The 27,480-nt window shown below is 38.3% G+C and overlaps 1 protein-coding gene across 7 annotated transcripts in view; it reads right to left on the minus strand.

The window, feature by feature from the left end:
- Positions 1 to 602: 602 nt before the first annotated feature.
- PRKD3 (protein kinase D3) overlaps positions 603 to 27,480 on the minus strand; it is a 47,891-nt gene continuing 21,013 nt past the window's right edge. For 5 of the 7 annotated variants that reach the window (XM_087777327.1, XM_087777330.1, XM_087777328.1 and 2 more), the window contains 13 exons: positions 25,075 to 25,152; positions 22,924 to 23,107; positions 21,512 to 21,635; positions 18,081 to 18,158; positions 16,168 to 16,444; positions 12,968 to 13,020; positions 12,519 to 12,591; positions 8,993 to 9,099; positions 8,236 to 8,397; positions 7,657 to 7,755; positions 5,761 to 6,028; positions 4,770 to 4,855; positions 603 to 3,853 (listed from right to left, as the gene is read on the minus strand). In XM_087777327.1, coding sequence (XP_087633453.1) covers positions 3,680 to 3,853; positions 4,770 to 4,855; positions 5,761 to 6,028; positions 7,657 to 7,755; positions 8,236 to 8,397; positions 8,993 to 9,099; positions 12,519 to 12,591; positions 12,968 to 13,020; positions 16,168 to 16,444; positions 18,081 to 18,158; positions 21,512 to 21,635; positions 22,924 to 23,107; positions 25,075 to 25,152 — 1,763 coding nt within the window. In that variant the 3' untranslated portion in view covers positions 603 to 3,679. The remainder of the gene's footprint in view (positions 3,854 to 4,769; positions 4,856 to 5,760; positions 6,029 to 7,656; positions 7,756 to 8,235; positions 8,398 to 8,992; positions 9,100 to 12,518; positions 12,592 to 12,967; positions 13,021 to 16,167; positions 16,445 to 18,080; positions 18,159 to 21,511; positions 21,636 to 22,923; positions 23,108 to 25,074; positions 25,153 to 27,480) is intronic. The other 2 variants (XR_015708963.1, XR_015708964.1) reach the window with 2 other exon arrangements.

Genomic DNA, 27,480 nt, shown 5'->3' on the forward strand with positions numbered 1-27,480 from the left:
CATACGCAGTAAGGTAAGAACTAAATATTTTGATTTATCTTTGAACCAAAAGCCCAATGAAATGTCACGTTACCTCTCCAGGTAATTTTCTCACACCAATCTACGCTTCAGGGCCTAGCCACATTTTGGTGGGGAGTGCTATTTCAGAGTAAATCTAGTGCAGCATATGAAACCTATTGCCTGGCCTATGCAGTGTGTGTGGAAATCAATCACTGCGCAGACAGAAACCAGCGTACACAGAGCAGAGAATAAACGATGTTTCAGGGGTCTTACAACAGAGCTGAGCGAAGTATTTACTAGTGGAATCAAGCAAAAACTTGTTAGTAACAAACAGATGTGCTAAGGAGACTTTCAGGGTACTTAGCTTTGGTCTTTGCTTAAAACACAAGATGCCTTGACATATTTGAAGATATTTTTATAAAGCGAATGGTGACAGGAACCATGCAAAAAGAGTTATTAGTTCCAAAGCACCTGCTAACAGAATTCCCACAGCAGGGCATATCTAATGACAGATCCACAATCAAGGAAGCATAAAGAAACACTTACTTCTAAGAACATGTGATAGGAGGGAGAAGTCATGTGAATAAAAAGAACAAGTCTGATAGGGAAATAAATTTTATTTTCAAGCTTATCAGAGGATATTTACAAACAATAGGATGTATAAAAATATAAAAGTACTTGACAGTGTCCTTTCGAGGCTATAAATTTTACATGAGCTTTTTTCTAGCATCATCATAGCACTATTTCTTGAATGAACGCAACTTAATTCCTCTAGGGGTAAGGATATGAAACACTGTAACCTACTGCTGTCAAAGTTTGCAGTAAAGGTAGAAAAAAGGGAATAAAAACCTCAGCTATTTTTACTACTTTGAAGAAAGTTTACTCCTAATGTATGTCAGATTTTTTGGTTCCTCAACAATTAGCTGCTTGTGGCTTCTATTGTCTGGCCCCGTAAGTCTGCATATATGGTCAGGTAATCTCCAAAGGCCAACAGCTTTTTTTTTTTTTTTTTTAATACAACTTGAAGAATAAATAGCTCGTATAATATTTTGGAGCAGAGCAGACTTCATGGGGAGAGACATCAGCCAGGCCTTCTACTTCATTGTTGTCCCCTCCTTCCTCTGTTCCTGTTGTGCTTTTTCAAGTGACTGAGCTGGCTTTTTTCCTCCCTTAAAACAAAACAAACCAACCAACCCACCCACAGGAAAACCTGAAGTGACAGCTCAAGTATAAAATCTGAAGTTTAAAACCAGACTCTATCTACATTATTACAGTTAGAATGAAAGAAAGCAATGGCTTCACTGAAATTTGGTCAGTTGAACAGTGGAAGTTGAAAAAAAAAAAAAAAAAAAAGCACTGCTTCCCTTGCCAAGCCTGGGCAAATACTAGACTACCAACCTCATAGGCGATTGTTCTGGTTCCAAAGACGAAAAATAGTGCCTCTCTGAAGAATCGGTCCTGAAACCCTGCCTTAACAGGATGGCAAGGCTAAGGGACAAATTCTGCCCCTTCTGAACTCCTTGGCACTGCCTTGACAGCACAGAAGGGGGAGGATGACCCCCGGCGTAGGAGGGCAGGGACTGCCATCGGGCAAGTCCCTCACACAAACCTGAGAAAAACACCTGCCAGGAGAGAGGACGCACGGTGGTCGGAGGGGCTGAAACACTCTGCCCGCTGCTGGCTGTAGGAAACTGCCACAGATTGCACCAACGCCTTGTACAAAGTTTGGTATATCCTCACAGGGAAGCCAGCGTTCAGCCGTTACCAACTCAGACACCTACAAAATTCAGTGGTAGTTAGATTAAGGGCAATAGGAAAAGTAAGGTTTGGGTCTTTAACCCACATTATCTGTGGGTACATACTTCTGCAACTGCCACCGACTTTACTGCCAGGTCACTGTCATTGCAAGCGGCTGCCAGTCCTGAAATAACCTTGTGAAATTTTATGTATGTCTAACAACTTAGAAAAAGTCTGCTCACCTGCTTCCTTACCTGAATAACAACAGTAAAAAAAAAAAAATACTTATCTATACACACACACACACAAAACAAAACAAAAAAATCTTTGTAGGAGAGAGGGGAGATACCCCAAAGCCTCTCACTGACTTTACAGTTCAAGCCTGTATCAGTATTTTAAAAAGTATTTCAAACCAAGCTCCAGAGTTGAGCAGCTTGGCACATCAGGAATATGTACAGCCATCCAGCACCTTCCACCAGCACAATGCTGTTATCCCACACAAAAGGAAAGATTTCAACTCCTCCATTTGCATTTACCATTCATGGCCTCAAACTTCTTTGAAATACCATGAACTTTAACCGTTACGCTGTCCTCCGAGGGAATCACTTCCAAAGAATATTGCTGCTTCCCCTCTATCGTGCCACAAGTCCAGCAAGTGGTTGGGAATCCATCAACTGAGGCATCTGCATAAAAACCTGAATTAGGAGTTGGTTTTGGACCCTTCATTCAGCTCAAACAACAATGCTGAGCACAGCAGAGAGGGCGGGAGAGGCTGCAGGTCAAGGCCAGGAGGCAAAGCCCTTTCTCCTACAATCCAGCTGCCCTGGCAGAAGCAACAGGTGATCTGATATCCACCGTTACTCCTAGGTTTTGAGCAGAGTTAAGATACAAGCTAGCAGGCTACAAACTACTCCTGATGTAAGTCCAGGGAACCTTAAAAAAATTAGAAAAATATTAGAAAAATTTAGAAGTCTAATTACTCAAAACAACAGAAGAAAGCTGCATGTATTTTTCCCTATTCTTCCACATCCTTCTGCTAGAAGCTGTTTTTCCAGAGTGAAAGGATATGCTACATCAAGTCTCGTGTGCTCTCTTGTGCATTACTCGTGTAGTTTTAAGGCACAATGCCTTTGGTGTGCATCAATGATGTGTGTGCCAGCCTTGCACAGCAACACACCGTTGTGGTTTATTGCTCTGTTTCAACAGACAAAATAAAGGACAGCATAGCTTTGATTGTCATCTCTTTAGATTGTCAGCCAGCATGTCAAGAGGAATGTAAGAAGTTACGGGGCTGGGTTTTTTTTGAGTATCTGAAAGAAGTTCAATTAGGGCAAAGACACACATATTTAACTGTCTTAACAGCAGCAAATTATTCCTTCATCTATGAAGCTGTATTCAACCTAAACCACCACGTTTTGGTATTAGCCAAGGTATTCTGCACTGATTTCTTTTTACAGGCTCTTTTCACCATGCACAGTTTAGGAAACAGGAGATGTATCTAAGTAACAGAAAACAGTCCTCTATGGCCTAGTAAATAGGGATTAGAAAACCATTACAAAATTCTTATTGTGTAGGCTATGGGAAAAAAAAAAAACCAAACCAAAAAAACCCCAAAACAACCAAAAAAACAACCTTGAAAAACACACAAACCATTCAATCTGTACACATTACACGTCAGCAATGGCTTTGGAGCCACACAGCTTGGTGAAACGTTACCCAGTGGGGCTTACCCCACTGTCCAGTAACTACTCATAGTTTAAGTCGGAGATGGAGAAAAGCTTGTCAGACGACAGTCTATTCTCCTGTCAATGCAGGATCCTCTGGTGCTTTGTATACTCAACTACGTGCACAGCATTCAGAAAGAGCAACAGTTGTTCCAAAACTTAGCTTCGGTTTCTGTCTGGAGTGTCCTTCTGCGCTGCGATTTAGCATAAGGAACAAATCAAGGGTCTTCTTCCATGTCATCTGGATTAGGAGCCATAATAAAATGCTGGGGGTACTCGAGGTTGTGTTCATAAGCATGTTCTTTCCAGCGTGCATCATCACTCTCATGGGTAATGTAACGCTCTCCAATGCGTGTTTCAAATTCTCTGAGGTCAAGCCAAGTCTGATAATCCTAAGGAGTAAAAGAGATTTAAGGAAGTAGTTTAAGAAACAGCAGCAATACACTCCCACAGATAAATCCTGCAGTTTGTCTTTACTTTTAGTATAAACAGTCACATGATAAAATCAACCAGATCTGTTTTAAAAAAAAATAAATAAATAAAAGCCCAAAAAAACCCACCAAACACACACACACAAAAAATACCCCAACAGAGTGTCCACAAGGAATGGTTCCAAATTAAATAGGCTAGTATCTAAGATCATAATACTGTAAATCATGAAAACTCTTTGTAACAAGACAGCTATGTTAGCTTTATTATAAAATTAATTGTATATATACACATACATGAAATTATACTCCTTCCAATATTGTTTGTACTCAAAATTAATTGGATTTTCCCCTTAACGTCTTTTACGTTATTTGTGTGCGTGGAAACGTGCGTACAGGATTGTGAACCCATTGTGAAAGGAACCCGTGCCAAACAAGCGGATAAATTCCATTCCAAACAATTCTCTTCTAAAACGACTACACGTTACAGCACACACCAGCCTGCGCGTCCACTTCAGCACTGAACAATGTTTGTCTCGATACTGATCTCAGTGGGGCTCCAGGCACTCATCACTGCCCACATTCAGGAGAGATGCCAGAAGAGTAAAACTCCATGTTGGTGTCAGACAGAAAGTAAGGGGCGGGAGAGACACTAAGACAAAATTTTCCTTGAGGAAAGAAGCCATTAATAGATGGGCAGAATCCTGGAGCACATAAAATGTAAAGCTAAAACCAGAAATACTCCAGCCTCCATGAATGGTTATTAACAGACTTTGATAGAAGCAGTTTCAATAAGCCTCTAAAGGATTTAATAAAAAAAAAAAAAATAAAATCATTATTCACCCATTATAAACATAGTGAAAAAGGCAGATGGGTTTACCTGTAACCATGGGTGACTAAGGGATTTGTCAACACTGAAACGTTTTCTCATCTTCACTTGAAGCAAATTGTTTATTAAATCAATGGCTGACAAAGAAGAACAGAACAAAAATTATATTGTTTAAATACTAATCACCTCTATCGTCATTCACATGCTGCAGTGAAAGCAAACTTTTTTTTATGTGTGTATCCTACTGAACTCTTTTAAACTTAATCAAGCTCTTGAATTTTCTATTTAGCTTTGTTTATGTTAAATGAGGCTACAAAATAGGTATGGGGTAAGCTTCCCCCCACTTTGATGGAAACACTAAAAGCTTTACTATATTACTCGTTAATCTTTTTCCCTACTGATTTTAGTGATTTTCAGAAGTGCCTAAATAACTTGAGCATAATCCTGTGTTCCAAAATTATGTAGGTACTTCCACTATTGTATACTTTTGTATATGTGCTTCCACATCTACCTGTGTATTAATCGTATATACGTTACTAATAACAAAGCTGGCATTGGAGAGCTCTCGGGATCAACCTCGTAAACTTCTAGATTGTTCAGACCTGATATTTAGATCCAGGTTTTGTTTCACTTTCTAATGTACAAAACTAAAATTCCAGACTCAACTTTGAACCATTTCTGTATAGTTTAGATAAAGTTTGTTTTGAGATCAGCGTTCAGCAAATACTCACACATGATTTAACTTTTCATTGGGAATTTGGGGAAGTTTCAGATTATTCATCCCACTCCTCATGCATGCAATTAATTTTTCTTGCTAAATCTATTGGCTCCTCCTGCCCTGAAAATGATCTAAAACATTATATTTGACAATTTATCTTTCACAAACATATGCCAGCTCATGTTTATCCATTTTGGCATAGTCTACTAAACTCAAACCATCAATAATTCTCACACTCCTATCTGAATGAACCCCGAGGTTTAAGCATTTGAATGCGTTATCTACATATAAAGACATTCTAATAGAGAAAATTAATTTCTTTACCTTCACTAGAAATTTCCTTCCAAGGATTTGGTGGGTACATAAATGCTGCATTTTGAATCTGATCATTTATATCCTCATCTTCATTAAACGGGAATGTACCACTAAGGCTCACATAGACAATAACTCCTACGGACCACATGTCTAGAGAGCGGTTGTAACCTTTACTCCTGAGCACTTCAGGGGCAAGATAAGCAGGTGTCCCCACCACAGAGCGCCTGAAAGATTTTTCACCAATGATACGTGCAAAGCCAAAATCACACAGCTTCACCTGCAAAAAGAATATATTTTAAACTGAGAAATCTCTGCTCGATCTCCAAAGCATGCTACTGCCCAAGACCAGAGTGGTACTTGATACAGGTTTTGCCATCATTTAAACATTGTATGCACTAAAACAGAGACAAAACATTACCTAAGCCAGTCAGTTAGGGTTTTAGGTTGCTGGTTTTGCAGACTGTGGAACAACCATGCTTCAGACTGAGCCCTGACTGGCCTTGCACAGACTCAGGTCTGAGGCAGTCTGTGTAGTACGTGGCCACAAGTGTGCAAATAAGGACAAAAAACTTTATTCCAAACTCAGCTCATTTTCAGAGACAAATCCACACCCCTACAAGGCACAGAGCCAACATTAAAAAAGCACACGAATCCCAGCCAGACCACATTATTCTTAATCATATTCCTGAAGCTGAAGGTTTCAGCTACACAGAAAATTTAGGGACATGGTTTAGAGGTGGACCCAGCAGTTGGGTTAACAGTTGGACTCGATGGTTTCAGAGGTCCTTTCCTTAAGGATTCTATGATTCTACGATAAATCAAACGATGAGTTTTAGCTAGAACTCAGACCCAGCCAGCTCTGGGCAGAACAGTCCAATAACCGTCCAGGTAAAAAGCATCAACAGCTGGTGCCTGCACTGATGCTCAGATCTTCATGGTTCTGGGATGGTTTCTTAACTTGAACACAGCAGACACTTTTACAGAAAAAAAGATCCAGATCAAGTCCAACACTAACCCCAAGGTAGTAAGCACTCCTCAGGTTATAAGAAAGAGCAGTGCACTAAAGGCATACAAGTGACCAAGTGACTCTCCAAAAGTCCACACCACTTTGCATTAATGGCACAGGACTGGAAGCAATTCCCTGATGGTGCCTAGCAGATTTGAATTTCTGTATATCCTCCACAAAATCCATACTATCCAAGGTATCTAAGGTAATAGCTGACTGGGGTAAGTGTTGACAGTACACAAATACTAGTATCACTGAACAGCGTTTCTCTTACAGAAATTAGCTGTTTAGTTTATATTACAATGTAATATCACACATACTGATGATTAAGATCCCTGAGCAAGACCAGTGACAAATGAGCCAGTCCCTTTTCACAACAGTTTATAAGCAAGACAGACAAAAGCAAGGAGGAGAAGGAGATGTACCACAGGGAAGAAATTGTTTCCCAAACAGCACTGGAACAGTAACGAGGACTGGTATTGAAGCTTCTGGTCTTGTGCCATTTCCACTGGACTATTCTCACTAACCCAGAATACCAATTTCCACGCACTCTTCACAAGCATAAAAATAGATGCAGTCTGCACAGCCTTTTGCTAAGTGCTGGCAGTAGTTGTACTTCTCAGGCTCCTTGGAATAAAGAATGCTGGTGCACAGCATTGTTGTGAGACATGATCCATGTCTGAGGGGAAAGAAACTGAAACACACCATTGAACATAAAGCTAGGCTAAGAGTTGGAAGGGGAAAAAAAAGACAACTATAATACACGTAGTTCAACTAATTCTAGACTAAGTCAATTGAACAATCCCACAAGAGGTCACCTTTTAAGCTGCAATGCCTATATTTCTTTAAAAAAAGAACAATGAAAGTGATGAAAGAAGTATTTTTTAATCTCCACTCACTTGAGGGAATGGCTCTGCTGATGCTAGTAGTACATTTTCTGGTTTTAAATCACAGTGCACAATATTCTTGAAGTGTAAATTCCTCAAAGCAACAAGTATCTAGAGAAAGGAAAGAACATTTTCAGAAGTATTCAAGTGGATCAAAAGTGTCAAAAGCCACACACACTAAGCAATACAGTAATTTGTATCAACACAGCCTTCAAGAATTAACCTGTATATACTGTGCAAGTACTATTTTTTTCCCAGCTTGTCAAGACTTGGAACTGATAAGTTTGATTTTCCTTTTTTTATTTCCCGTCCCCCCCTCTCCTCCCTCTCTGTCTTTTGAATGCTTACTGTTTTGACATGCATCTTTGGATGGCCATAATGTTATGTCTCGGGAAAGAAGGGCAAAAAAATTAACATAATTAACATTCAAAATTATTTCCATGTTTATTCAACTTTTATTAGATGTGCACCCCTCTGTGCTGTGTCTTTTAAATAACAATACAGAAAATCCCTTCTCCAAACTCCATTCTCACACAATTACAAAAGACAAATCTAGCCTTTCCTCTCAAAGAAGAGAGACCAAATGCCAACCTGAGTGACCATGAATTTAGTTATTCGTTCTGGAAGTCGACTTTTCTCGCTGGAAAGAATCATCTCTAGCATATCCCCATGCAGCTTTTCCATCACAACGAAGACGCGTTCCGGGGTTTCAAACATACATTCCAGGTTCACAATCCCAGGGTGGTGCAAATTCTAAAAAAAAGTAGTATAGATACATCACTAAAATAAAACAGTATGAAATATCCTGAATTACACAAAAATATTGTACCTCAAATCAAAAAGCAGTTAAGTGGAGAGTTAGAGATGAAAAAACAGAATGTCTGAGGCAAGAAACTAGCTTGAAACCTAAAACATCAAGCCATGAAACATACCCATTATCAGTACTCAGACCAATTTGTTTTAACACAAATTATCCATAATGATTAATTTTACAGTTGATACACTCAATAGCTTGAGTACAGAACATGCAAGAATAACACTCAGACTGAGGAGCCAGTAGTGGAAGACAGCCAAAAATAATACAGAGTTTCCTGCTACCTGCAGGTGACAACATGGAACCAAAGTACCTGTCTTCAGTGGATCCCCTATAGGGGGTAGATACCACTCCCAAGTTACCAATTCTACCAAATACTCAGAAATTCCCGCTCTTCTAAGATTCCCTCTTGCAAAAAGACTCAGAAATCACATACACAGATTTAGAAATCAATTCAGAGCACTTACACACATTGCAAAAATCTTATTAATGGCTTGAGACAAACTCCAATGTGATCCAAAAATACTTTCGTACCTGGAGAATGGCTACTTCATTACGAAGCTGACTTTCCTGTTTAGTTGGAAACCTCATCTTGTCAATGACTTTGATAGCCACATCTCTTCCAGTCTTCCTATGTTTTCCTAAACAGAAAGTCAATGTCAGCCATCGAGAGGCAGAAGCAATTCATAGCTATAAAACATTACAGCAGGAATTCCTTTTTAGGGAAACAAGTATATTTTGTACAAATGTACAATATTACTATATTTATATTTAAAATTGAAAATGGTATATGAGTAACAAGAGTGATCAGCCTCAACAGGAGGGTTGTAGATGTATTTAAACTGGTTACTACTCTGCTGTCAGGTATGCACATTGACATTAGATGTATTAGGTGAAGTTTTTGTTTGTGCAAGGGACTTGCACATTAGCAAGTAATACCTACTCCCACAGAATATTGCCTCTGCTGTTAAAAAAAAACAAAACAAAACAAAACCAAAACCACCAACAAAACTATGCAAGACAAATGTGAAGAAAGATTTACAAGTCTTCTCCAGTGGTTTCATACTTTTATGGGCTCCACATACACAGGAAATTATATCTAATACCCTACGGGAATATAGGCGTAATTATGTGCCACGAAGAACAACATATTAACACCCAGGAGGCAGTCTGTTGTGATCAAAAAGCTCTAAAAGGTTGCGGTAAGAAAAAAAAAATGTGCTGACAGCACCAAGTACTATTCCTTGCAGCAACCTGCATCAGCTAAATGAGAAGCATTCTGCAATACACAGATAGGATGTTTCAAGGGGTAAGTGAGCAGCTGTAAATGCTTACCCGGCTTCTCCACAACCCCTAAACTGACTTCCATCACATTCACATCAGAAAGGTTAATGGGATCACACACTGCAAGGCCTTGATAATCTAAGACATTTAATACTAAACTAATATAGAACAATAAGTCTGCACCAAAGGAAAAGAAGTCATTACCCGCTCAGTGAAGGATTTGGAAGCCATTTTAGGAAAAGGGACGACACACACAGCTACAGTGCAAGCGGCACAGAGGACTCTACAGGCACTGCTCCGGGGAGCCCTGCTCCGGGGAGCCCAGCTTCGCCTTGCTAACCACCCAGCAAGGCCTCACCTGCGGCTCTGCAGCCGGTACTGGTGGCCAGGGCTTAGGCAGGGCATCGGAATTGCTCCAAAGGCTGCTGTGCCAAGCAGCTAATGCACCTGCCTTAAACATCATTGTGAACAAAGGGTCAAAAACAGGCTTATCTCCACGGGACGAAGTAAAGCAGTTAATGGAGACATTACTCAAGGTCCAAAAGGGTTTACAAGGTTACCAAATAGAACTAACAGTGGGAGAGCAAAAAATAAATTTTAAAAAGATTACATCAGTCCTAAGGAAAGCATACACTGTAAAATGGACTCTCACAGACAACAGCATAAAGCCATAAGTCTTGAAAGAGAGAGATCCGGGGAGTTTTGACATTTTGTCTGTAACACATCAGTAATTTTTAGGCAAAATATTAGAAATCACAGCACCCAGCTATAATTTAAATAAAACCCTAGATTCAGGGACACTGACTCTGGTGCCACTAGACATCAAATTATATTGAAATGTAGCAGAAATACCATCAATTACAAACTAGACGCAAAACCGAGAAGACAAATGCTAGGTTGCAAGAAAATGTAAAGCAAAACCACCAAACTAACAAAACACTTAACTACAGAAACTAGACTAGAGCTAAATATTGAACATGAAGAAAGATTAAGAGAAAAGCAGCTTGAAAATTCCTTTTCCTAAGTGAAACACAACCAACCAGGTTTCAGGGCAAGTTTTACATCAGTAAGAAACTGTCAAGAATCTTTTTTTTCCTGTCTCCATTTTTCAGACCCTTCAAAACTAAACAAAATAGGAAAAGCAGAGAGAAACTGTTCTCACTGAAAGAAACAGGAGTTGGATATCAATATGCTATAACTTCTTGATATACAATTTGTAAATGTTTGTCCAGAATAGAGGACATGAAAAATTAAAAAAAGCCCCACCCCAACAAAAAAAAAAACAAACAAACAAACACCAAACTCCACAACAAAGTAAGCAATGGTTTTGTTACCATTATTTCAGCCAGCCTACACATGTGGGGAGAAACCAATATTAGAAGTTACCAGATCTGGTCTCCCCAAGCACCAGCAACAATTAAGCAGTGTGCAGAGCCAGCAAAAGAATATTCTTTCATATTCTCTTTTCTTGCTCTTTCAGCTTGTGATTTTACCTTAAGAAACTGAGTATGCATGCCCCATATATTTTAAGGAATCTTTAAGTGAAAAGATTTAATAAAATAAAAGCCTCTTATAAGCATTTATTATGTTCATAAGCATTTATAAGCATTGAATCATGAAAAATACCAAGCTGAGATTTATCTAAAAGGCAATTTAGGAGACTATATATAGAAGTAAAATCAAAACATTAAACTACTGTCTGCATTTGTGCATGTTCTATTCATAAGAGAGGCAGCACACTTTGATTCACACTATGCTTTAAGAAATACAGAGGGAAAAAAATAGGCCTCTCTCAAGAGTGATGTAAAACCAGACCATCAAACTGCATTTCCATCAAGCAGTTCAGAAGTAACAGAGAAAAGTATTTAAATACACAATTGGCACACAGAAAAATCCTAGCCACAATAATTCCTGACTAGAAAGCCAACATGACAGAAGCAGAAAGATTACCACTTTTAAATCATTAGTTATCACTTTTTCTTTCTTTCCAGATTTATGTCTGTGGTTTTCTCAACACTTGAGATACAACACATGGGATTTTAAAAAAAAAAAAAAAAAAAAAAGAGAGAGAGAGAGAGAAATAGAGTTCATATGATGCATTTCTAGTATTTCTTCTTTTTGTGATTACAAACTATAAACAAGTTATATGTTGCAATAGAAGTTTTTAAAAACTAAAAGTGATAAAACTACATTTGCAACCTAAAACTGGGACCTCGTGACAAAGAATTTCTCCCTCTACTTTAACTGGCTGACAGAAATTTGTAGCAAAACTGTTTGCATAAAAAAAGTCAATAATATGTTTGCATAAATACTGTCAAAGCATAAACTAAAATATGTATTTTTCTAATTGCTTTTGGCCACATTTCTCAGATATCATTAAAAGTAGGTATAACTGACAGCCTTCTTAAATACATGACTTCTAATACTGTATAATACAGACAACAGTGTTAGAATTTGCAATTTAAAAAAAAACATTAACCAAGGCCAAATTCAGACTAGAGATTGCTTTGTATTTAACTGTGGTCAAAATGCAATGCATATTCTAAACTCATTTTGATGCCAATGCAAAACTCTAAATGCAAAAGAATTAATTGCAAGAAATACCATACATAAAGCTGCAGAGAGAGACAATGGAGTAATCAAAAAAAAACCTTTAACAAGATAAACTTCACCTAGACATTCTACATACAGCTAAGCAAATATGAAAAGGCTAATTATATCAAGCAGACAGACATTCTACCTTAATAAATGCATAATGGGATCTAATGTAATTTACCTCCATATACAATACCAAACTGACCAGAACCCAGCACTTCATCAGCAAATATTTGGTACACAGAGCTGATATCCTAATGCATGAAAAAAAAGAAATCACAAATATCAGGAGTAATCAAAACGTTCACGAGCATATTAGTACTGGCTAACCTGCATTTACATTTGACATTAATCAAACTCTGTAAAGGGTGCCATCACTACCCTGAATGGAGTGGAAAAACACAACAAACTTTTCCTGAGAAGGATCCAGTTAGCTGCGCTGTCAGCAGGGATAAACATTCACACAAACAAACAGCTGCGCCAGGTAAGTAGATTTCTTCCTGTATACGACACAGACTTCTTTAGCTACAATACCCTGCTGCCGCTTTCTCATCCAGACACTGTTACTACCAATCGCTTTGTAATACCCAGGTAAATAAACACCATTATTATACAATACATATGACTCACCACATTCTCCTGCACCTGGCAATTTGAAACAGAGATGCTTAGAGATAACTCTTCTGCAATAAAGAATATACAACTGAGTAAGTAAATAGAAAGGGCAGGCTTTTTCTAGTAAAAAAGCAGAAAAAAAACAAAACAAAAAAAACCTTTACTGACTTCTAACCCAGTCACGGTGAAACAATTTTTATTGATGTTCTGCAGAAACATCATACCCTGGAACTCAAATTTCATAGATTGATTAGATAAACAACCCTGGAAGTTTTGCTGGGATTATTTGTCTATTTTTGTCATATCGCTGATTACGAAACCAGTAGAACAGTATGAATGTGTACACAATAGAGAGCTGGAGACCCAAAAGCAATAGCAATGTGGCAATTGTATCACAGTTCATTAAACTACTAAGAATTTCTGGTAGTCATACAGAAAAATACAGGGAAGAGGACCAGGTAGATCCCTTACAGTCAAATGAATGCGATTACTAATTTTTTGTGGCATCAAGATATACAGAATTAATGCATAAGAAAAGGAAACAAATCAGGCAAAGCAAGTAACAGAAGACCTGATAATTAAAAAAAGCAATAAAACCCATAATATAAACACTGTTTGTTTCATGGACAAACTGTACAAGCATATTTAATCTTTGCAATATAAGAGCACATCTAGGAAATGTAATTTGCAAGTAAAAGCACCAGATGAAGATACAGAATTTTTCAGCCTGCAGCAGATGTTGACACAAAGTTTTCATTACAGGAATAACATTATGATGCACGGACAAGAAAAGATACATCAAGGAAGGCAGAAAACATCCCTGTCCTTTGACTTCCAAGACAGCTGAAGCATCTCAGACAAATGGACACCTATCATTTGTTAACTTCAAAAAAAAAAAAAAAAGTAGAACAAATTCACCTACAAGGTGGACTGAAGATATACTATAGATTTACTAGCACTTTGGAAAAAGACCCTTTATCATCCTAAGAAGAGTGCTGAGACTTCAGAGCACAGATAAAATGTCTGTATCTGATTTTTGCTACTTGTGCTTTATCTCAAGGAAGGAATTTAGACTTAAGATAGCAGCAAATACTAGTTCTCAAAGACACACTGGATACTGCATATGAAATATGAACTGGAATTACAGCCTTGCATATGCCTACTGATTATTGACTACAGTCAAGTCTATATTAGAATAACAGTACAGAACACAAGGAAGAACAACAACGAAGGCAGGCAACAAAGTTATAAGGTCAACACAAACTGCAGCAAGGTTGAAACGAGGTAACTAGAAAGTGAATATACAGTTTTTGAAACTGTGTGAAGAGAACATACTGAACCCTTCTCCACAGAGGGCTACAGAATACAAAATATCTGGTAGGTAGCGATTGAGTTGCTCCTTCCAAATAAACCCATTTTTCTAGTGTCTGAAATGACTAAGAACAAGGGCTGAAAAATTGTCACTTCTGAAGAAGTCAGTAATGCCAGGATTCAATATGCAGTCTATACTGGGTAATAGCTTACTAATATTCTCTTTCTCATTTCAGCTCAGAAACATCCCACAAAAACATCCCACCCCAACCACAAGGTACAAGGTGAGAAAGGCCTCTTTCCCACGGCACAGACTGGAAGAGCATCCTCATTTCTAGCTACTTTCTGGCTAGAACGTGGTATAAACTGACTAGCTAGTGTCTTGCAGACATTTTGACACTACAAATTCCCTGCTGCTGCAAGTATTTCAAGCACTAGCAATGTCTCCCTCCTCTTTCGGTCTTTTCATTTAAAGGAACATATTTGAAGCTTTTGTTGGTTTTTTTGTTTGTTTGTTTGTTTTTTAAACTAAAAGTCTAATTTTCTTAAAGGCTACATTTCATGGCTCACAGTGTGTAGGAAGGAGAGGGATGAACAGACATTTTGTAGGCTTTTTAGAGTTTAAAAACCAACCCGAGTTGTCTAAGAATATGTGAACGCCATTCCACAACTCATGGTAGTTTCTGGTACTCCTACAATCCTAAACATGCTAAAATACTTCCTCTGTATCTACCCCTGCAGCTCTATCCCCTACCACTGTCAAGTTCTAATATAAAAACGTTATTATTTATATCTGAAAAAATATTGATTTTGGAAAAAAACAACTGTCTTTGCAAGTCTCTCAGCAACAGTAAGCCTTAGGTTCTAGAAAACAAAGAGAGCTTTGGTGTATATATGCATGGAACTAAGAATTTCACACTGAAAGTGGCATTTTACATATGTATAAGGCCAGTTATGAGGTACCATCTTACTGGTATGTTTCTTCACTGTAATTAAATACAGATACCAGTACTGGCATTTCATAGTTTACCATTTCAGACCATGGTTGCATTTTCAGAAAGTGCTTTTATCTCAGACAAGTATTTACTTGTTCTTAACTGTTGCTGATGCAGAGTAGCCAGATATCAGACAGAGAAACTAATCTCAATCTCCTGCAAAAGAAAATTTTGCTAAAAGAAGATTAAGGAGTAGCTGGAAGATAAGAGGAAACTAAAGAATGAAAGCAAAAATCTCAGTACTGAATCTGAATGAATGTCATTGCAAGAAACAAGAAGAGAAAGAACACACTACACGGTTTAATGGAGCCTTAGTAATGAACGTGATCTTATGCCAGAGAAAGAAAGGGAGGACAGGTGCATAAAAAGAATAGGGCACTTTTTACTACTACCCACAGCTCAGCAAAAGTTCTTTCCATCACTGGCAGTATTTACACTGCATCACTAACTCCTTTTCTTCTCCTTAGCTACTGATATCTCACAAATTTAAAAAAAAAAAATATAAGGGATAACATCAAAAAGCATCCAAATTTAGTTCTTTCAGAGCATATGTATATAATCTGATTCCTTTTTTTTTTTAAGTATATTAGAAAGATCTAAACTATGGTCCCTTTTTACATCCAGCAACTATGCAGGAGTTCTTAATGCTCCTACAATAAAGCTCTGCAATATACATTCATATTGTATTTCTGATTCTTAACTACTACTTCCTGCCACAACAGATGAAAGGATTTGCCCACCCTCCACAAACCTGAGTGTCACTTTTTAGAGACTTGTGCAAAATTATGGACCCAATTCAGCAGAGATTAGACAGACAATACTTCACTCTAAATATGCACTTTTCTGAAAGGAATCTCTACCATTAACAGCTTCAGAATATGAATAATAGTGCCTTGTCTGCCTGCTTACTGTGATCTTTTCCTTGTCCTGCAGCAGTGCAAACGCTAGCTTGAGGAGTGACTGGCATCAAAGCCTGACGAATGGCTTTCTCCCAGCCCTGAGCTACGTCAAGTCCAACTCCGGTGGCAGCAAGAACAGGACTGTGATGACTGCTGCCATTGTTTTCGCCAACAAAGTACACCATCGTGTCAGTGATGATCTCAAAACAGTATGGGTTGCTGCCCTGCACCACGTTTGAAAAATCTCGAGGCTGAGTCACCTGGAGAATTTCTGAAAGTGGAATCTCCTGAAGAAAAATATTAAAGATTAAAAAATGAAAACGCACATAATATTTTCATATACTGATATTCAAAACTTAAAGTGTTTGTAAAGAAATCAAAGCAAATATATCACAATACCAAAACCAAAATATCAAGCTTCATAACTAATGTCAAACTGTGCATGACCATTGCCCACCCACAGTTTTCTGAATTCCTCTGTACAGGCCTAGACAGACTTCCAGCCCCGCCACGGTTCTCTCTATACAACTACTATTCTCTACTCAGACAAACTGCATTTATATTCAGCATGAGACACGATGCACAAATGATGCACAACTACAGAATGACCATTTTCCCCCTGTAGTTTATACTAGAGAAGAGCATGACAGGGGAAAAAAGTGAAACAGGACAAGAGGAGGATAAGAAGAGGATGTCGTTATAGAAGCTAGTCAATAAACACTGCTTCACCTATCTGAATAGTTTTGGGTAAAGATTCTCTTTCATACAAATATTAACCATTTCTACTGACTCCTCTACCTTGCCAGTTTAAGATCATGGTACAAGCAGTACTAGAGAACAGAACTGAAGGAAGAAATGGCTGCAAGTTCACACTAGCTGGAGGAGGACATTCCACATACATGGGAAGGTACACAGGTGCACGTCACTTGCAAGGGTAGTGAACAAGCAGGTGAACACCAGGCTGGCATTAGGGGGATAAGAGACAGTAGCTGATTAAGATGAAGAGCAAATAAATGTAAACTGTGAATGATTCTAACAGCGAAGACAAATAACCTGAGATTTAAGCAGTTAAAAACAGGGGGGCAAAGGGGCAAGCTAAAGGACTAAAAGCAGTGACATAACGGAGCAACAAGCAAGGAATATATTTTACCAGCTGTGTTTTGAATGCACAGGGCAATACAAGTATCGGGAAGGTCTGAGAAGAGACTGCATTGGTCAAGATAGGGATGAAAAGGATCTGGGCAAGTTTAGCTGGGTGTACAGAGAAAAGGCTTGATCTTAGAGATGTAATAAAGGAAGAAGCTGCAAGATTTGGACCCCCACCTAAAGGTGTAAGACAAGAAAGGGAAAAATCCTGTTTATACATTCGAACACATTTTCTGAATATTCCACCATTGAACACATTACTTTATTAACAATATACTAAACTTAGTATTACTAAGTTTCATTTATGTAACACCAGGCTGCAGAGTAAATTTTCCTCTAAATCTTGGTTCCAACTTTCAGTTGTACAGTTGGAAATAATTTAATTTCAGGAACCTCAAAATAAAATACATAAGCATGCAAACTTTCAGTCACTACTTTTATAACACAAAAATCCTAGCCTTCATTAGACTGGCAGCCAAACAGATTCTCTGGTAATTGTGAAGAAAGCTTAGTACGCTAGGCAATTCAGGAGAACAGTACATTTAAAATGTAAGGAGACATACTCAAGAGGATTAGAACAGGAGCTGCAAGCAACTTCTTAGAGTTAGTCTTGGTCCTTCTCACTTATAAGCTTTGGCCAACAACTAACCTGTCACAGTTTTGACTAAAAAAGATGGGGAAATGGAGATAATGCTTTTACTGCTCACAAATAGATTTCGGGTCTATAAAGCACTGAGTAAATCAAATGCAACGTAATTATTACTCATCATTAATTACCTTGTAATATTTTGTTCCAGATTCATTTTGAAATAGGGTGAGGCATTTGCTGTCCAGTCTCCAATAATGTCTTTTTCTCTACAAAATGCACAGTACAATAACGTAAGGAATACATCACTGGTATGGCTTTTGTTATCTGATTATTTAAATGAGAAATGCTTTAAATGACTAAGAAAATCAACTAACGGTAATCTACAGCTGCATCTTAGAGTAGATACATGAAAATATACACCTTGGGAATAAATATTTTTTTAAATTCAAGAGGCTCATAAAATTATTTCCACAAACCAGAACAAAATATCACCTACCTTACAGTAACAGCAGTGACAACAGCAGTTATCTTGTACAGGAAAACCACTTACCTACACAGGTTTCACTCCAGATGCATGTGCTCACAAAACCTGAATTATTTCAATTTAGTACCAATTGTGGGAGTCATGCTTTCTCCCTCTGTGCCCGCACACCAACATTGCAAGGGTTCAAGTATTGAGCAAGCCTAACAAGTCCTTAATTCTTTTGTCAACACAGAATTCTAGAAGGTCAAAAGCACACAGTGGCAAGACAGACAGATTATGAGATTCAAGTGGACAAAATATCTTGGGAAAAAAAAGAAAATAAAAATCAAGATAAGACTAAATAGCCATTTCCTGGAAGTTTCCAGCAATGAAAAATACCATCTCCACCAAAAAGTAATATGAATAAGCTCTTGCACATAACTGTCTTGTAATTTTAAGCAGAGGAACATTTCTCAAAACAAAGAAGCTTTTAGAAAGCTAATATGGCTGTATGAATCTAACTCACTTTGCTTGCACCATGCTCATATAGTTAGAAACCCATTTTCATTTTTCTGTGACAAAAATCCAAGACCCTTAACTCTGGCCTAGGACGACACTAGTTTGAAACAAAATACAGCAGAGCTTAAATCACTTCAATCATAGGGAAGCTAAGACTCCCTGTAGGAGTTAGACAAAGAAAGCTAAGACACGAATGGATTTAACTAAATGGAATTCCCAGTCAGCACTGAATGGAAACTGCGTGAAAGCATAGGGGTGAACCTGTCCTTTGTCCTTTGGACACATATGCTCAGGCTGGTAACTGACTCAGGGATTCAAAATCTGCCCACACCATATTCTGAGAACTGATGGTCTCAGAGTGAGGAAAAAGAATACAGAATATGATAGAAAAACTTCTCATTATAAAGGGTGAAATAGCTTGTTATCCAGGGTCAGCAAGAAGTATACAGATATTGCTGTTAAAATGAACCCTTTGGAACTGATAGAAAGCCCAAGTTGTTTCAGGAATAGGAAATCGTCTGACATTGCTGAGAGCAGAGTGGCCAAAGGAAATAGCTGATGGTCTCCTCCCATTAGAAAACCCTATGAGATCTTGCTTGGCTGAAGGTATCTTGCTTTGGGGCAGAATATTCCACTTCACTTGAATGGCTTTTTCAGGTAGATGTCATCTAGGTAGCAGTCAGACTGACAGACAAAAAAAAAAAAAAAAAATCAAACTAAGGTGTACAATCTGACCACTCTTCTATGAGGGGGTCTGTCCTGGTTTCAGCTGGGATAGAGTTGATTTTTCTTCCTAGTAGCTGGTATAGTGCTGTGTTTCGGATTTAGTATGAGAATACTGTTGATAACACACTGACGTTTTAGTTGTTGCTAAGTAGTGCTTATACCAGTCAAGGACTTTTCAGCTTCCCATGCTTTGCCCAGTGCACAAGAAGCTGGGAGGGAGCACAGCCAGGACAGCTGACCCAAACTGGCCAAAGGGCTATGCCATACCATATGACATCATGCCCAGTATGTAAACTGGGGGGAATTGTCCCCAGGCAGCAATCGCTGCCCCCCGGCCAGGCTGGGCATCAGTTGGCGGGTGGTGAGCAATTGTATCGTGTATCACTTGCTTTGTATATTATTATTGTATTATTATATTATTGTTATTATTACTACTATTCTATTTCATTTTACTTCAATTATTAAACTGTTCTTATCTCAACCCACGAGTTTTCTGACTTTCACCCTTCCAATTCTCTCCCCCATCCCACTGGGGTGGGGGGAGTGAGCGAGCAGCTGTGTGGTGCTTATTTGCCAGCTGGGGTTAAACCACAACAGGGTCCAAAAAAGTCCATGGAAAAATGTACTGGCTGTACTGAAAGATTAAATCGGAGCCAAATACCAGGTCTGCCCTGAACAATGCTAGAACTATTCATCTTCATCTACTACCTGGCCTAGTTTTTCCATAGCCAGCTGATGATAATTGTGTCTGTTAAGTAGCCTTGGCTGGAATCTCATTTGAAATATGCTGGATACTTATTTTGGTTTGTGATAAATACATCTAGATATTAGAAAACTGTACTTTAAAGAAATGTTTTGTAAGGCAGTTTCTGACAGACCACTTACAGTTGACAATTACAAAAAGTAAAAATATTACAGTAACCTGAGCTGACTAGTATCACCCCTCAGCTTGATTTCAACAGAACTTAAATAACTTTGCTTCTCTAAATTCCTGAAGTCCCCTTCAATCAGACTCCTGTGTAGAGACAAAGAATGCAAAAGCATTTGTGCTGCCTTTCACAAACAGTCTCAAGATGACAACCTGGGCTTCATAAGATCTGGGAACTTCTTGACTTCATCCTTTTCATTCATCTATCAAAAAGTGAAGAGGATTCACTCCTTCCCATCAGACAACTCTAAGGATCACAGTTATTCTTCCTTATCTTCCTCTTCAATACACAAAACCAAGGAGCTTGCCTAAGAAGGTTCACTTAAGAGATCACTATTGGTAGCACTGGAAACAAACAACGTAGTCTTTTTGGAGGATGCTTGCACAGCCAAGGACATATAGTCAAGGAACAACTCTTTATTCCACTGACATCAAGAGGAATCATGAGTTTGGGGGGTGATGGTGTTCAATAATGCTTACTTTTAGATAGAGTTAACTGCTAGAGGAATGAAGGGCTCCCATATCTACACATAAATATTTACAAACACCTAGATCATTAGAATAATAGTGTCAACCATTTCAGTACTCATCATTTTATAATGATTTCCACCTTTTCATGTAGTTGAATACAAACACTGATACAAATATTTAGTTCAACTGCTAAACAGAAAGATGACATAAGCAAATTATTCCAAATTATTATCTCAGGAAAGCTGAAATCTTAAACACACAATTCATTTGAGACAATTTAGAGATGCTTCTCCTTCTTAAAAGGGAGAAGGAAAAGTACTGTTGAATCACCACATGAAGAATTTTGAATAAAGTACAGTTTCTCCTTTGCACCAGATTTCTTTATAATGAACATGAATGGTTTAGTTCTTTCAAATGATACTGTAAATCAGAATATCTAAATAAGAGAAATAAAACACACTGGTTTAGAGAAATAGTTTAATTTAATGTAGAAAGAAACTAAAGTTACTGACCAGATTGTCTCTACTAGTATAGTGGACCATCCATCCTTCCTTCACCATTGTACTGCTCTTCCTCTTTGTGTGCTTGATCGACTGTACAACTCTCATGAGAGGAATGTTATTGCTTGTTGAAGGACTAAAAAAAGATAGAACAGTTAATAAAAATGTAACAAGTTAAAATACAACAGTACTGCAATTATACTGGTACTACAGATTTAGCTTGTGATTTTTAGGAACAGGCACCTTTTCTTCCCATACAAATTATTTCATTGATAGATGAAATCGATAAGGCATCTGAGCTGCCCCTAGCTCTCCTAGTGCAAGTATCACAGTACTTAAATTACTCTATAGAACAGAGAAGAAACACATTGGAATGAGGACACCTACAGAAATCATCCTCTCTCAAAACAATTAGCTGAAACTAATTAATCCAGCATAAAAATATAATTAACATCAGCATTGCTATTATTTTCTCTTTTCTGTGTAAGTTGACTATGCTATTTCTTCATATTCATATTTCTTCAAACACATGAAATCACATTGCAGATTCAAAACCAAAAATGTAAGGATGCTTTAACACAGCACACAGTTACACTGTGGAATTGGCTGCCACAGGATGCTGTACATGCCAAAAAAAGCTTTAATTGCTTCAAAAGCAATTAGAAATAAATGGAAAAATCCTACCTAGAGGTGGAACACAAAAAAAATGCTACTTCCAACTCAGGAAGTCCTTGAGCTATAAATCACTGAAAGTTGAGGAGGTATCACTATATGCTCTTCCTCACATATTTGCTATAAAGCACTGCGCTAAAATGACCTTTGGTTTGACTTAATGCAACTGCTCTTACATTATTAAGAATGATTTAAGAAAATCAGGATGACACTATTCAGCATAATCGAGAAAGTAAAAAGTCCAAAAACTTGATTAAAGGAACTATGTAACAGTTATCGGACAGAAGACTTCAGAAAAATCACATTCAAGTTATATAAATCAAACTTCTGCCTAAAATGCATATAAAGCACGATGTGAACATTAAAATATCTTGAGTAATTCCTTTTAAATCAACACATGTATAACAGTAACCAAATTAGGCTAAAGTCACAAAGATCTTAGTCATGTCTTAGCCATGTTAAGTTAAGCCATAAATTTTATCATGTTTTGATAATCTGGCTTTATTTCTTCGATAACAGTCATAGCACAGCACTTCTTCCAATTAGAAGAGACTATATTAACTTATTTACGTTTCAGATTTGCTTGGGACAGGATAACTTTGCAAAGCAGTTTCAAGTTAAAAAAAACACAAATGAAAACATTACACTTCAAGCAGTAAAACTGGGCTAATCAGAATGGTTTTACTCAATGTGTTACTTCAAAATTTTGAGGAAAGTACATCCAGAGCAAAGAAATCCACCTTATGACTTACCTGATGGTTTTGACAGCTTCCTCGTCTTTGTCTGCATCTAGGTCAGATGGATCCATAAAGAAGATTTTGTCCTCTGGAGGAGAGGGCTCTTCAGCATCATCTAGACCCCGACTACCATCACTGTTCATTTCACTGCTATCAACTTCCATTGGCATGTCCAAGTCCTGGCCTGGGCTAGCAGGTTCTGGAAACACAGGATTCAGATATTATTTCAAATACACAGTTAAAAAAAACACCAAAAAAACCCCAAAAAACTCCACAAAATTTCTTATTCAGTTCACATTTATGCAAGTAAACATAAAAGTACAATGAGAATATATAAAATTCTCAAGTTGTTGCCAAATGATGCAGAGTGTGCTGATGAACATTATCAATTTGTTTTTGCTAAATGCCAAGGCAAGAGAGACCCAACCAAAACAAGAATCATATTGAAAGACACAGAGTAAAGAGCTTAAGGTCTAAACCTAAATCTCATTAAGTAATTCTGTTCCACAAGTAATAAGTACAAAGTAACCTTCTGATAGCTAGAGATGACCCAGACAATTATTCCTGTGCAGATTAAATTCTCCGTCAACAGAAACCCAACTCTGTTCTCACTGCCCTTGTAGCCCATAACAGCAAAAGTAAGAGAGAAAAAGGGGGCTGTGGTATTGCAGAAAAAGAGAAAAGCAAAACAGATCTTATTCACATCTGATTCCCTATTGGCAGAACTTTGAAGTTTCCAAAAGCTGTACAACTTGCCCTCTGGAAAACTAAGAATTAAGACATACAAATACCTTCATCGGTAGCCTTTTTTTCTTTTTTTGGTCTGAGAAGGGTTCAATTTAAGGGTGGGAGAAAGAACAAAAAAATAAACGACTCTATGTCCACGGAAGAATTGTCTGAAGCTGCAGTTCCCAAACTATGTGCTCTAGCACCTTAGCATCACAAGGGTGGTGAAAGCAGGCTGCAGCAACATGTTGCACATTATTGTTCATGGCCACCAATCTCAAGACCCAGGCAAGAGCCCTGCAGCTGTAGAAGGCAGGCATGAACAGATGGGATACATTGTGCAATGGCAGTAGACCCACTGGCTAACAGGGCTGCTGCCCAGGCCTCTGAATCAGGTTGTACAGTTTGGTGTGATCTGCTGCATGTCATCAATTTTATTCCCCTCAAAAATATGCATGCCAAGGATCAAGATTTTGGGCAACACAATCACAGAATGGTTGAAGTTGGAGGGGACCTCTGGAGGTCATCTGGTCCAACAATCCCCATAAGCCCATTTCTCCAGCCTGTCGAGGTCCCTCTGGATGGCAGCACAACCCCCGGCGTATCAGCCATTCCTCCCAGTCACCGGTAAACTTGCTGAGGGTACACTCTGCCCCATCATCCAAATCATTAATGAAGATGTTGAACTGGACCCAGTATTGACCCCTAGGGTACACCACTAGTTACTAGCCTCCAACTACACTTCACGCCACTGATCACCACACTCTAGGCCCATTCATTCAACCAGCTTTCAATCCACCTCACTGTCTGCTCATCCATCCGATATTTCATCAGCTTAACACTGGCCTAAAACTTCTAAGAGTAAGACTCTAAACTTTCTGCCACATACTGTTCCTCACCTTCCCCTTTCAACTCTGTAAGGTCTATTCAGAAAATAGTCCTACTTAACTGAGGTTTCAAAAAATTAGAGTGGGTTTTTTGTTTTCGTTTGGCTTGGTTTTTTCCTTTCTCTTTTACCTCACAAACTGCTGGGCTAGCTCTGGCTGCTAAAAATCATGGATATGAGAAAGGCACAAAAAATAGTACTTTTCTTCAGTTCGTAAAATTTTAAAATACATATTTCATGGTGAACAATGAGCAGACTGATCACAACAGATGTTTAGTTTTTGTACATTGAGAAGGCTTCTTGATTTTTTATTTTCCTTGAGCAGTCTCAAGCAAAGCATACTGTACTTGCCAAGACTGATTAAGTAAAATTGAAGTCACTAGAGTATAAGTTTTATAGTGAATCTTTGTAATTGTCAGTGATCTCAGGTGAAAAAACTGGGAAGATGAAACAGAAAGACGTAAAATATTCAAAGATGAGGGAATCAAAAGCTAATGCATCTTGTTAAGCCTCCAAAGATCTGTCAGTATTTGAAAGCACGTTTCTCATCTTACCTCCATTGAAAACCACCTCTCCAAGACAGTCTCTGGGTACTTTAGGCGCACAGCGTTTGTGACAGTTGAATCTGCAATCTAAAACAGAAGATACATAAGCCCATGATACCAGAATCTTACTCCTACTCAGACACTAATGTTCTACCACTCACTACTTCCATCACAAGCTTCAGTTCAGAATCATATGTTTGCATGTAGCTGAAGACACCATCAATGAGGCCACCTCCAGAAAGAAATTAACAATCTTGTCCTGATGTCATATGTTGATCTTCCCCACCACTATTTATTATGTCAGTGTCAGCACTTCCTCTTCCACTACAAAACAGTTTTCTACTTCTCTAGCTTTCTCTGTAGTTATTTTTTCCACTATGATGTCATTTTCCCCATCCTCTCATCTGTTCCACACCCTTTTTTCCATTGCTATATGATTTAAATGTCTCCTCTCTATCATTTTGCCCCACCTGCTGCCTAAGACTTGCAGCCATCAGAGCCTGTAGGATCACACACCTATATCACAGACCAAATACGCTCTGCAGTGAATCCCAAAGTCCAGTTCCCCTATCATTCAGATTACAGATTTGGCTGAACACTGAAGCATTTTGGCTGACTGCTGACACAGGGCAGACAGAACAATGTTATGTCCAGATCTGACCTGACGTGGAGATGGAATCTAACCTGGATGTCTGCCATTTCTGCATCTGAGGTATCGGATGCAGCCTACTGAACAAAGTCCAGCATACAACACTGGTGGTATTAACAGGAATTTCCTTTATTAGCACCATCGCTGTAATTTTCAACTCTGTATCAACATGATGAATTTCAAAACTCCCTACTGCACCCACAACTGTTTTCAAACTGATAATTTAGCCCCTTTCTGCTCTCCAAAGAAAGCTCACTGTGCTTTCCTTTTACGCCCAGCCAAGAGAAAAATCATTATCTCCCCATTTTTAGTAGCAGAGAAGCCAAACCCTGAAGCACAATACAATACTGTTCAGCTTCTGAGTGCCTACAAGGAAGCATCCTAGGAGACCAATGGATTGTCCCTTCTACAGCACTGTTTTCAGTCCATATTACAGAATATGGTTACTTCACTGGTTTGAAAGGGGGTGGAAGAAACAGAGACATTTCAAATCCTACCAGGGAACTAGAAAGACCAAGAGCAAGCCAATCCTAATAAATTAAACTACATCCAGAAACATTCTTGCATACTGCAATGCAACCTTCTAGTCTAGTAAACAGAGCATGCCCTAGCATGCTTTTGGCCCACAGCACTAGCACAATTCCAAACAGTTCCCAGGTCTAGTTCATAAATCAGAGCATCCCACGAAATTGTTCCCAACAGGCAGTCCGCATATAGCCACCCAGGCTGGGATGCTAAGAAAACTTGTTCATGAGCACTGGTGATTTCGTCCCAGCTGACCTCAGTGTCCAGGAATGTTCCTGGGCACATGTAGTTTGTTACCACAAATATAGCCTTAGCATCCCAAAGATCATCCTCAGAGTCCAAGTAGAAGCCTGGATGAATTCAAGAAATCCAGGGCTCTTACAGGTACTCAGGAACGTGGGACTGCTGAAAGACCCTGAGCTTTGGGAATGTGCACAAGGAAGTCGGTGGGAAACCTTAAGAATCTGTGGGAGAAAGCCATATGAAAATATTTTGATTGTTTGATATCAATTCCTGATATATTAAAAATATGTATAAGATCATACTGCATAAATGGAGGCCTATTAATATACTTATTTCTGTCCTGCACGTATACATAACATTTGTCTAGGCTTGTTTTCCATAGATAAATGCTATTTTTATCCAGTGTCATTCATTTTCCTGAAACTGATGTGGTAGCCCCATTTGTTCAGCTGGATATACAGTCACAACTGTATATGGTCAGTAGCATCTATATGTTAAAACTGCAAAGCACCTTTTTCAGGCTTCATTATTTATGTCTTACATGTATCCAAGAGACACACTGACTGGGAAAAAAAAAAAAAATCAAAAACAGTTCAGGATGCAGACTTCAAACAGACTACAAAGACTGCAAATTAATAAAAAAAGAAATGAAAGATAAAACTACTTCCTCACTTACATAAGACAGCAGTATTTTTAGTCAAAAGAAATAACACAGCTATAAGCTTACAATTTTTGCAGTCTTCTACTAAAGGAAATTGAGAAATCTATTAAGCAGCCTCTGGTACTCACGTTTGACAAACTCACATGAGAGCAATGGAAAATCCTTTCCATATTAATGTTTAGGATTCATCACTACAGTTTTCTTTCCTGCAACAAAGCTGACAGATCTGCACTATTTCAGCAATAAAGAGCCAGAAGAAGATCACAATGTCATAGTTATGCCCTGGGAATTGCATAAAAGAGTCTGAGAACTGAAGTCATGCATCTTAACATATGCT

Source organism: Nipponia nippon, unplaced genomic scaffold (assembly GCF_047370975.1).
Source record: "Nipponia nippon isolate SJK-2023a ecotype South Korea unplaced genomic scaffold, ASM4737097v1 scaffold_4, whole genome shotgun sequence".
NCBI classification, from domain to species: Eukaryota; Metazoa; Chordata; class Aves; order Pelecaniformes; family Threskiornithidae; genus Nipponia; species Nipponia nippon.